This window comes from Panthera pardus, unplaced genomic scaffold (assembly GCF_024362965.1).
Source record: "Panthera pardus isolate Hobbes unplaced genomic scaffold, ASM2436296v1 HiC_scaffold_4, whole genome shotgun sequence".
NCBI lineage: Eukaryota > Metazoa > Chordata > Mammalia > Carnivora > Felidae > Panthera > Panthera pardus.
Window position 1 is genome coordinate 8,582,919 of NW_026526969.1, and position 11,315 is coordinate 8,594,233.

Below are 11,315 nucleotides of genomic sequence, written 5' to 3' on the forward strand. Positions count from 1 at the left end.
GAAGCACAGGAGACTTGTGCAGAGACCTGCCCCATGCTTTTTCTTGTCTTGGACGCCGGGAGTTAATTACCCGGAAGTCACAGAAAGGACGAGTGACTCCAAAGCAAGCCAACCTTATCACAGGACAGAGTTCTCAACCTGAATCCAGGGCCTCCACTTACCAGCTGAGGACGTAAGCAAAAATGTAGCCTCCGTGTGCATCAGTTTCGATTTCCCGACTGTTCTATTCCAAGGATAAAGAACAGGTACACCCGGCCACTGCAAACGTCATCAGCCAGAATTAAACGTTTAGCAAAGCATCGGGGCCAGCGGCTGCTAAACTACAAGCCCCCAGTAAACACTAATGTGGACATAACGCTGGGTCTGGGCCACTCACCGACCCCACTCGGGTGTCCCCAGTATTGTGGATATTCACCCCGGGGCTCCAGCTGTCCACAGGACCACTGGCCATGCGGCCGACCTTGCAGCCAGCCTGCACTGTCCCCAGACAAGATGAGGGATCCCAGAAAGCCCCCCCCCCGGCCCCACTTGTGTGTCTGATGCTTCCTGTCGCTGGAACCACAGCCAGGTTCATCCAAGGAACCTCTGGGATGGCTCTCACTGGCTGGCTGATCTCTGCAGGGCAGCCGGGAGCAGCTGGGAATGTTTTCAGGAGCCCCCTGGGTGCCAAACGCAGACAGTACCCAGCGCGACCTCACCAGCCGTTTCCCAGAAGTCATCCAACATTGCTAACATTTAAACCAAAACCAGCTTCCGTGGTGGCTGGTGCCTGTGTGGAACCAGGATCTCAGCAGGGAGTGGATCAGGACACCAGAGACCCCGTCAGGTGGATGCTGAGCTCCTTTGAGGATCCTGGGTTGCTCTGAGGTTCTGACACCAGGGCAGATAAATGGTAAACGTGGGGCTAAATGCACTCCCGATGAAATAACACATTTGACTCCTTTGGGAACCATTACAGCTCACGAGCGGAGATCAACCCCGAGAAGCGGACTGATGTCTGTAATTACCCAATCCGGCGGCACAAGGATATGCCACCCCCACTCCACCCTCCCCCCAGGCAGAAAGGGGGTGAGGATAAGCCAAAGGATGTTTGGTTAACTGCATAGGGAATACTAAAAAGCGGTTAAACATTTCACCGAGCTGTGACAATAAAACGAGTCTATCGAGAGACAGGCTCCACGTTGTGTGAAATGCTCAAAACCGGCAAAAGAGGAAAAAGGTACAAATGGGGTGGCTGGGCGATTCTGAGCAGGAATCATGTGAACTCGTGTGACTTGGGTCAAGTATGCGTTTTAGGCCAGTCTTCAGAAGGGGTCGCAGGATGGGGTGGAGCGAGGGGAGGAAAGTGTCTTGCGAGGCTCATGCCCCCACTCTTCAGGTCAAGGACCCCGCTGAATGGGGATGGGGCAGTGGCCTCATCTGGCGCCCCCCAGCCTCGGGAGGGGGCAGCCCCTGAGGACATCCGGGACCAACAACCCCCCGCCTTGCTCCGCACGCGGGGAGGGTGGGAGGACCTGGGTCTGGGCGCTGCGTCGCCAGAGCCGGACCGCCGCCTGTCTGGGACCCCTTTGCCTCCCCCCCTCCACGGCCCCCAGCGCGCTCTCGCCTCGGCCGCCCCTTCTCTGGAAGCTCGCGACGAAGACGCTCAACGCCACCAGCAGCAGCAGCAGCAGCAGCAGCAGCAGCAGGGCCTCAGCCTCCCGACCAGCGCCCTCCAGCGGATGGCGTGGGAAACAGTCGTTTCCGTGGGAAAGCAGCTGGAGCAGGGGGTCACGGCCCACAAAAATCACAGAGTGCGGTGGTGTTCATGAGAGAAGATGTTGGGGGTGCCATGCCAGAGTTGAGCCCTTTTTTGTTTTCCTTTTTTAAAATTTTTATTTAAATCCAAGTTAACTAATATATAGTGTAATAATGGTTTCAGGAGTAGAATTTAGTGATTTATCACTTGCGTATAACACACAGTGTTCATCCCGACAAGTGCCCTCCTTAATACCCATCACCCATTTAGCCCATGCCCCCCCCCAACCTCCCCTCCAGCAACCCTCAGTTCCTTCTCTGTATTTAAGAGTCTCTTACGGTTTGCCTCCCTCTCTGTTTTACCTTATTTTTCCTTCCCTACCCCTATGTTCATCTGTTGTGTTTCTTAAATTCCACATGAGTGAAATCATATGCTGTCTTTCTCTGACTTATTTCGCTTAGCATAATACATTCTAGTTCCATCCACGTTGTTGCAAATTGCATTTTAGAAGTGTGTTTCAGGGGTGCCTGGGTGGCTGTCGGTTAAGCGTCGACTTCGGCTCAGGTCATTATCTCGTGGTTTGTGGGTTCGAGCCCCGAGTCGGGCTCTTGGCTGTCAGCACAGAGTCTGCTTCCAATCCTCTGTCCGCCTCCCTCTCTGCCCCTCCCCCTCTCACAAATAAATAAACATTTTTTAAAAAGTAGAAGTGTGTTTCAGTCCTACACTAAAGGAGGCAAAGGCAGGCATCGTGGGGTTTGGCAGAGGATGGCTATCCCCCAGTGTCCGCTCCCTCTCCTCCCTTAGTATTAGAACCGACAAGTTTTAGGTGAATACATAGAACAAAAACTACATCTCTGACCATCTGGCGTAGCCAGTTATGACCTTAGGATTAAGTTCTGGCCAATGCACTATAAACCAAAGTGCAGTGTGTGTGACGGGTGGTAGACGCAAGGCTGATTCCTGGATAAACAGATTCTTCCGTGGGAGAATCAAGGACACCCCTGTGGTGACAGCTGTGGAGGGTGGGGTCAGAGAGGACGCTGGGGAGGTTACTATGTCGAACCATATAGGAAAAGGTGTCATGGCTAGATAGGTGAGGTCCCTGTGTTAACGGTTAGGGAGAAGCTCAAGGTAAAAGAGGAATGTTCCTGAAATTTCTATCCATTTTTAAGAACAGGCTCAAATCTGTGACCATCTCCCTTTGTGGCCAAGGGCGTCCCTGTTAGCCCATGTACCTGTTGACTGTCCAGCAGCACCTTCTTCTGACCCACACAGGCTGTTGGTCCTCAAAAGGTCAGTTTGGACTGAGTGTGGGGACACCTGGTCCAGAATGCTCCTCATGTGAGCCTCAGACCACCCTCACGGGACTGTCCTAACGACTTACTAAAACCGCACACGTTAAGGACGCCGCCCAACCCCAGATGGATCAGTCCCGCCGGTGGTCCTCGTGATTCCGATGTACACTCAAGTCCAATCCACCATTTTACACATGGGGAGACTGAGGCCCGACGAGGAGTGGGACATCCCAGAAGTCTCCCTGACAGCAGAGCACTGGGCGAGAACCCAGTAATCAAGACCTGCAGGCCAAGGTTGACTCCACTGCCATGTGGATCCTCTATCCTGGCTCTCTCAGGCGGCTCCTTGCTAATTTAAAGACTGTCTGAGATGGGACACAATCTGCATGGCCTCCTCCATCCTCACAATCCTGGGACAAACCTCAGGCTGAGGACACACCTGTGGCCCCTCAGAACGTCTCTCAGATCCTCTTGCAGCGATAGAACCCTAGCCGCACGGACTACGCAGGCCCAGGAACTGCATGCCCTAGGACTCCATGCAGACTTGCAGATTCCTCTGATTAGACATTCTCCCCTTCTTTAATGTTTATTTGTTATTTATTTTGAGAGACAGAGAGGGAGAGAGCGAGCGAGCACGAGCAGGGGAGGAGCAGGGAGAGAGGGGGAGAGAGACTCCCAAGCAGGCTCCACGCTGTCAGCTCAGAGCCCATCGCGAGGCTCGACCCCACGAACCGTGCCTTGTCCTTTCACCTTCCGAGTCACGTAAGGTATCACTAGCTCGTAACTAACGTGGTCCCTGACCTCCTTAGGGCCTCATGATTTGAAAAGTCAGGTGAGACGCCTACGCTCAGAAACCTGCCTCGGAGTCTTTTCTCCCTCAGCAACACCGACTGTCCATTTTTCTGCCCCTTACCCAAACCCGCAGCCCTATGCCTGCTCTTTAGGCAGTGGAACTGGGGACGTGGTTTGGAACCATGGGGAGCTCTCCACCAGTGGGGCCGTCAGGACGTTGAAAGCCGGATGTAGGGAACCTCGGTGTCCACGCGGGGTATTCGGGGTGCGTAAAGAGCGAAGGGCGGAAAGTGAAAACGGTGGGAACAGACCGTGGTGAGGTTAATCGCCGCACCCCGCGCCCCATCCCGGTCTCCGAGGCCCGAAGAGGCTCCTTTTGGCGCCACCTGGCGGCCGTCGTGCGAGAGCGGAGAGGGGACCCAGCGCGGGTCGCCGGGCCTGGGGCGGTCGCTTCCCGCGGGACTGGCAGGCGCCGGGGGAGGGAGGCAGGAGGGGGCATCCAGCTTGGAGAGCCAGGACTGCGCGGCCCGGGGCAGGGAACGTCTCTGGATTCGGGGGACCGCCCCCCCCACCCCGGAGACCCGGGGACGCGGACCCCTAGCTGCAGCGGACCGGCGGCCGCGGGCCGGGACGCTGCGGGGCGCTGGGCGCCCGAGTCAACGTGCGCGCGCCCGCACGCCCCGCGCAGCACCCCGCACCGCCGCGCGCACGCACGCCCCGACGCTCGCCCGCGCCGGCCGGTCTCCCACGCAGTGGGCCGTGGGCGTCTGAGCCCAACGCTCCGGGAGTGGAAGGCCTCTCCGCGCGGCGCTCTCCTGCGGGCACACCGCGGCGCGCCTTTGCCACCCTCACCTCGGGCGTGGGGACGCCGCCGCGGCCGCACTGTTCCCATGGGTGACCCTCTGGAGGGTGGGTCGTGGGGGTCCTGGCGGCTCAGGCCCTACCGATCAGGCTGGGGGCTCCGGGTCCAGGCCGCTCCCACCTGCTGGCCGCGGCGGCCAATGAGAGCCTGGTCTGGTGATGTCATGCCCCGACCGGACCCTGGTGACGAAAGTCCCAGGTCACCCGTCAGGGAACCAGTGCAAACCCACCCGCGGGGGTTCCGGAAGTTTCCACTGCGGCAGCGGAGTGCGGCCTCGCCCCGCAGCCTTGCGCGTGCCACCACGTTTGGCCTTCTGGGGTGTCCCCGAGTCACCCCTCCCTCCCCCCCCCCCCGAGGGTCTTCTTCCGTGGGCCCCCCCTTCATTTCCACTCGTGATCTCATGGTCTCATCTTCATTCCCACAGGTGTGCCCTCATCCCCCAGGAGTGTTGCACGTCACCTCTTCTCCCCTAAGGGGGTCCTCAGCCACACTTGCAACGTGCCAGTCCTCCCATGCCACCCCCACCTCCCGTGTCGTGGCCAAGGATGTTCACTTATTCAGCCCCAGCCCTGACTGAGGTTGTCAGTGTGTCCGAGTGTGTGTCCGTCCGTCTGTGAATGTCGGTCACTGTCTGGAGCTGTCACTGCATGCGAGTGTCCGTCTGCGTGTGTCTCCGCAGCTTCTGTCCGTCTGACACTGTGCGTGTCTGCTCCGCCGCGGCGGGTCTTTCGGCCGTGTCACCGTGTGTCTGTCCGTCTGTCGGCGTCTGTCACTGGAACCCGTCTGGGCCCCGGGGTCTCCGGGTCTCGGCTCCGAGGGAGGGAGAGGGAGGGCAGGTGGCAGCCCGCGGAGGCGGGGAGGGGCGGGGGCGGAGACAGTGGGCGGGGGCGGGGGCGGGCGGGGGCGCCGTGCGGCCCGGAGGGGGTGTGTGCGGGGGGCCGGAGGCGGCGGCTGTCAGAGTCGGCTCAGCCTGCGCCGGGGAACATCGGCCGCCTCCAGCTCCCGGCGCGGCCCGGCCCGGCCCGGCTCGGCCGCCTCAGGTGAGTCTCCCGCCTCGGCCGGGACCCTCCCCCGGCCCGCGGCCCATTCCGCGTCCGGGGAAAATGTGCGCTCTCGGAGGGATCCAGGCCCCCAAACGGGACGCCCCCCGCGCCCCCGGGCCTGCCCAGCGACGCCCCCCGCCGCCCCACACTCATCCTTAACTCTTGCCTCTCCGCCGAATACTTACGGTCGCCCGCGCGGGAGCCTGCACCCCGCGGGGCCGGCCGCCGCCTCTGCTCTGGAATTCCTGTGGGGACCCCCGAGCGTCCCTTCCCCCGCCCGCCCAAGTCTGAGACCACTGGCCGACGCCCCCTGCTTGGGGCGGAACCCGAGCTGCGCAGGTTCCTGGCGCCGGGCTGGCTGCCCCCCCTCCAGATCCCGCAACCGCAGCGCCCCTGCGCAGCGCCCAGCCGAAGCCCCCTTCCGGGCCCAGGCGTCCCCCTCCCACGGGGACTCCGTCTCTATTTTGGGGAAAGGGGAGGCTCAGCGGAAGCCCCGAGTTATAATTAGCCTCACTCGGGTTTCCTAGTTAATCTCCAGCACCACCACCACCACCCCCCAACCGCAGGGCGGCGGGTGTTGGCTGGGTGAGAGGTGACCGCCGGGAGAGGGGGGGAGTTCCGACCCGGGGAATTTTGATCCCTTGGCTGGAGATGCCGGAACCGCAGCAGCTGCTGCCCCAAAATAGCCCCCTCGCCCCTGCAGCCGGGGATCTCCGGAGCTCCGAGAAGACAGGCGTCCGGGTTCGCCCTTCAGACCCCTCCGCAAGGCCCGCGAGCCTCCAGACCCCCGCCCCAAGTTCCCGGCTCCCGGACTCGGGGCGGGGAGCGCCGTCCTTTTCTCGGTCTCTACTGCCCCCCACTGGCGGCAGCGTGCCCCTCAGCATCGGATGGATGGGGGACTCGAGTCCTGGGGGGGGACGGGGCTGACGAGCCTGTTCCCTGAGGCTGGGCGAGGCGAGTGCGCAGCTGACCGGCACCCACGGGTACCCCGTGCCGGACAGCGGATGAGGAAGGGCAGGGTGGGGCAGGGTGTGGAGTAAGCGGGATCTGGGGTGCCCCGGGACCTGCAGCTCCCACACCCTTGAATGCCCAACCCACCCCCCAGGGTCCCCGACCCTGGCCAACGCCAGAGAGCCTGCGCCTTCACGCCACCGCAAGCTTCCCCATCAGCGCCTCCCGTCAGTGAGGGCCCCGCCCCTGTCGGGTGGCCTGTGTGTGGACTGCGGTCTCTGGTGTGGGTGCCCACACTGCTCACGCGGGGCCCAACGCAGTCCACCCCGTTGGGGGAAGGAGGTGAGGGTGGTGGGCCCTCTGTGGGGCAGCTTCGGGAAGGTATTGCCCCCATCTCTGGCCTCATCTGGGTTCCCTGCGTTCATCTGTCTGGGTGTTGTGTCTGTGTGCCTGTCTCTGTCCCCTCTTGCTTCTCCCTGTCTGCCTGTGTCCTTGTCTCTGCCTGTCTCTCTCCATTTCTCTCCCAACCTGCCCCACCTCCTCTGCAGCTCAGTGATAACCCCTGGGTAAGAGTGTTACCTAATCAATCTCCTTGCTCCTGGCAGCCTCCGGCCTTCACCCTCTGCCTTTCTTTCTCCCAGCAGAGCCTGCCTGCCCTGGCAGCCATGAGGCCCCCCTGGTGTCCCCTGTACATGCCCTCCCTGGCTGCCCCAATCCTTCTCCTCCTCCTCTTCCTCCTGGGAGGAGGGGCAGAGGCTGAGGACCCAGAGCTGCTGGTGACGGTCCGTGGGGGCCAGCTGCGGGGTGTCCGCCTAATGGCCCCTGGAGGCCCTGTCTCTGCTTTTCTGGGCATCCCCTTCGCAGAGCCACCTGTGGGCCCCCGTCGCTTTCTGCCACCGGAGCCCAAGCGGCCCTGGCCAGGGGTGCTGGACGCCACAGCCTTCCAAAGTGTCTGCTACCAATATGTGGACACCTTGTACCCTGGCTTCGAGGGCACCGAGATGTGGAACCCCAACCGCGAGCTGAGTGAGGACTGTCTCTACCTCAACGTATGGACACCATACCCCCGGCCTGCGTCCCCCACCCCTGTCCTCGTCTGGATCTACGGGGGTGGCTTCTACAGTGGGGCCTCCTCCCTGGACGTGTATGATGGCCGCTTCCTGGCCCAGGCTGAGGGGACCGTGCTGGTGTCCATGAACTACCGGGTAGGAGCCTTTGGCTTCTTGGCCCTACCAGGGAGCCGGGAGGCCCCAGGCAACGTGGGTCTACTGGACCAGAGGCTGGCACTGCAGTGGGTACAGGACAACGTGGCAACCTTCGGAGGAGACCCAATGTCAGTGACTCTGTTTGGGGAAAGCGCCGGTGCCGCCTCAGTGGGCATGCACCTGCTGTCGCCTCCCAGCCGGGGCCTGTTCCACAGGGCTGTGCTGCAGAGTGGTGCACCCAATGGCCCCTGGGCCACAGTGGGTGTGGGAGAGGCCCGCCGCAGGGCCACACTGCTGGCACGCCTCGTAGGCTGTCCCCCCGGCGGTGCCGGTGGCAATGACACAGAGCTGGTCGCCTGCTTGAGGACACGGCCAGCTCAGGATCTGGTGGACCACGAGTGGCACGTGCTGCCTCAGGAAAGTGTCTTCCGCTTCTCCTTCGTGCCCGTGGTGGATGGAGACTTCCTCAGTGACACACCCGAGGCCCTCATCAATGCTGGAGACTTCCACGGCCTGCAGGTGACTAGTGGCTGGACGGGGTGGAGCTGACTCCTCTAGGCCTGTTCTCCCATACCCCACACCCCCAGGGACCCAGGCATGAAGGCACCTCAAGACCCAACTCCCAAAGGCCTGGGCTTCTGGCCCCTGGCCAAACCCTCCTCCCTGAGACCTCAGATCCCAGGGTGGTCAGTGGGACGGAGAGAAAAGGAAACGTGGGTACATTTTCTCTTTCTCTCTGTCCCTTCCCCAACCTTATAGTCTCTTCCTCCGTGGTTCTGGGTCTATAACTATTGCTCTCTTTGGCTCTTTGTCCATCTGTTTCTGTCTGCCTGTCTGTCTGTGCCCCCCCCCACCCCGCCCCCTTCCTCCATCCTGTCCCCCCAGGTGCTGGTGGGTGTGGTGAAGGATGAGGGCTCCTATTTTCTGGTTTACGGGGCCCCAGGCTTCAGCAAAGACAACGAATCTCTCATCAGCCGGGCCCAGTTCCTGGCCGGGGTGAGGGTCGGGGTCCCCCAGGCGAGTGACCTAGCTGCCGAGGCTGTGGTCCTGCATTACACAGACTGGCTGAACCCTGAGGACCCCGCACGCCTGAGAGAGGCCATGAGTGATGTGGTGGGCGATCACAATGTCGTGTGCCCCGTGGCCCAGCTGGCTGGGCGACTGGCTGCCCAAGGTGCTCGGGTCTATGCCTACATCTTTGAACACCGTGCGTCTACGCTCTCCTGGCCCCTCTGGATGGGGGTGCCCCATGGCTACGAGATCGAGTTCATCTTTGGGCTCCCCCTGGAACCCTCGCTAAACTATACCGCCGAGGAGAGAACCTTTGCTCAGCGACTGATGAGATACTGGGCCAACTTCGCCCGCACAGGGTCAGTAGTACTGAGGGGAGGAGGGCCTCCGGGAGCCAGGGAAGCAAGAGCAGGGGACACAGGGAGAGGCAGACAAGCAGAGACAGGGCCAGAGAGGGGGGGAAAGTTCACAAAAGAAAGGAGACTGGAGAGGACAGCAGGGAGGCAGCTCCTGAAGAGACCAGGACAGAGGGGGAGGGAAGCAAAGAAAAGAGAGACAAGGAGACAAAGGAGTTACCATAGTACTGAGGAGCTTGAGCTGTACAGAACTGGATTCAATCGGCCCAGTGGTGATTGTGGCAGCTGTGTGGCATGCACATATGCATGGATACTCACACGCCAGTTTACCTGTCCCAAAAAGGGGACCGGAAATCGGACAGCACAAGGGTGTTGGCAAAAGCAAACAAGATGTTTGTAAGAAAGAGGACTGGGCCTGGTTACATAGTAAGGGCTCAGTTTTTTAAGCGGAGAAACAAAGACAAAGATGGGGGGGTAAAACAAGGAAAGGCAGAAAGAGGGAGGGCAGAGGAAAGGGATGGCTCCGGATGATGGGGGATTCGGGAGACCAGAAGGAGGGCCTAAGGCGGTGGTGGGAAGGAGGGGATGGGCTCTCCACGGAGCAAAAAAGGGCACGGCGGGGGGTGGGGGGAGGTCAGGAAGCAGCCCGCCTCCTCCTGCTCTGGGTCTCCAGGCCACAGCCCCAAGGGCAGGGGAGGGGGAGGCAGGCTTGCCCCAGGCTGAGCCTGCCCTTTCCTTCCGAAGGGACCCCAATGACCCCCGAGACCCCAAAGTCCCGCAGTGGCCACCATACACGGCGGGCGCGCAGCAGTATGTGAGCCTGGACCTGCGGCCGCTGGAGGTTCGGCGAGGGCTGCGCGCCCAGGCCTGCGCTTTCTGGAACCGCTTCCTACCCAAATTGCTCAGCGCAACCGGTAGGCAGGGGCCAGCGGGCAGGGGCTGGCGGGAGAGGGCAGAAAGGGGGAGTGAAGAGAGAGAGGGGAGTGGGAGCGGGCCGGGTGTAACCCCTCTCTTCTCCCCCCCCAGCCTCGAAGGCTCCCAGCACCTGCTCAGGCCCCGCCCACGGGGAGGCTGCCCCGAGGCCCAGGCCCGGCCTTTCCCTGCCCCTCCTTCTCCTCTTCCTCCTCCTCTCCCGACTCCTGCGGCTGTGACCGAGGCCACTTATCCCTCCGGCCTCAGGGGGCCCCTCCTCTAATGAGTGGTCGGACAGTGGGGAAGGGCCCCACTCAGGGATCTCCGACCCAGCGCACCCTCCTTCCTCAAACAGAGAGACTCAAACTGGCCAGTGCTGCGAGGGGGTGGTGACTTATGACCCGTCTCAGGGACCCACACGACTCTGTTGTTTAAATGGAATTATTTGGAGCCTGAGCCGGGGGGGGGGGGGGGGGGGGGGGCAGGAGCTAGATAGCACCCCCTTGAGGGGCTATAACCGTCAACCATTTCTGTCTCTTCTCTTTTCCCCACCAACCCACGGATCCTCCCTCTTCTGATCCTTGCTGCCCCCCTATCTTCCGGTCATTTTCTCCTCCCTCCGCCTTCCTTCCCGCCATCCTTCTCTGGCTCCGCCTCCACCCTCATCCTTCCTCTGGTCTTCGTCTTTCGCGTATTCTTCTGGTCCTCTTTCCACCGTCCTACGTGCCATCCTGCGTTCTCCTTGTATCCTCCTGAACTCACGCCCCCCACCTTGTACGTTCCCCGACCTTCCCCTTGTCCTCCTCCAACCCATTTGCCGGGCGCCCTGGCCGCAGACACGCTGGACGAGGCGGAGCGCCAGTGGAAGGCAGAGTTCCACCGCTGGAGCTCCTACATGGTGCACTGGAAGAACCAGTTTGACCATTACAGCAAGCAGGATCGCTGCTCAGACCTGTGACCCAGACTGGACCCCCACGTCTCCCCGCCCTGCCCGCCCCGCCCGGCCCCCTAGCTGTATATACTATTTATTTAAGGGCTGGGATATAACACAGAGAAGCCCTCCTCCCCGACTTTCCCCGGAGGCTCCCCGTCCTCTGCATGTTTCGGGCCGAGCCCCCCTCCACCCATCCCCCCAACCCCCCGCGGTGCC

The 11,315-nt window shown here is 61.6% G+C and overlaps 1 protein-coding gene across 6 annotated transcripts; it reads left to right on the plus strand.

The window, feature by feature from the left end:
* The first annotated feature begins 4,569 nt into the window (after positions 1-4,569).
* ACHE (acetylcholinesterase (Cartwright blood group)) lies at positions 4,570-11,287 on the plus strand. Of its 6 annotated transcripts, none has more exons than XM_019422809.2 (6): positions 4,570-4,734; positions 5,112-5,265; positions 7,326-8,405; positions 8,772-9,256; positions 9,998-10,167; positions 10,280-10,995. In XM_019422809.2, the coding sequence occupies exons 2-6, from the start codon at positions 5,200-5,202 to the stop codon at positions 10,402-10,404; spliced, it is 1,926 nt and encodes a 641-aa protein (XP_019278354.1). In that variant the 5' UTR covers positions 4,570-4,734; positions 5,112-5,199; the 3' UTR covers positions 10,405-10,995. The 6 variants fall into 6 exon arrangements, with proteins under 6 accessions (XP_019278354.1, XP_053749833.1, XP_053749834.1 ...); XM_053893858.1 differs by lacking the exon at positions 10,280-10,995 and adding an exon at positions 11,002-11,287 and having other exon boundaries at positions 4,572-4,734; XM_053893861.1 differs by lacking the exons at positions 4,570-4,734; positions 5,112-5,265 and adding exons at positions 5,620-5,727; positions 6,836-7,023.
* Positions 11,288-11,315: the final 28 nt, after the last annotated feature.

What these genes read in the sequence shown, in the direction of transcription:
- ACHE (XM_019422809.2), top strand. Translation starts at nt 5,200, where the DNA reads ATGCCACCCCCACCTCCCGTGTCGTGGCCAAGGATGTTCACTTATTCA. An exon ending in GCCAACTTCGCCCGCACAGG is followed by an intron (nt 9,257 to 9,997) that starts GTCAGTAGTACT and finishes TTCCTTCCGAAG; the next exon opens with GGACCCCAATGACCCCCGAG. An exon ending in CAAATTGCTCAGCGCAACCG is followed by an intron (nt 10,168 to 10,279) that starts GTAGGCAGGGGC and finishes CTCCCCCCCCAG; the next exon opens with CCTCGAAGGCTCCCAGCACC.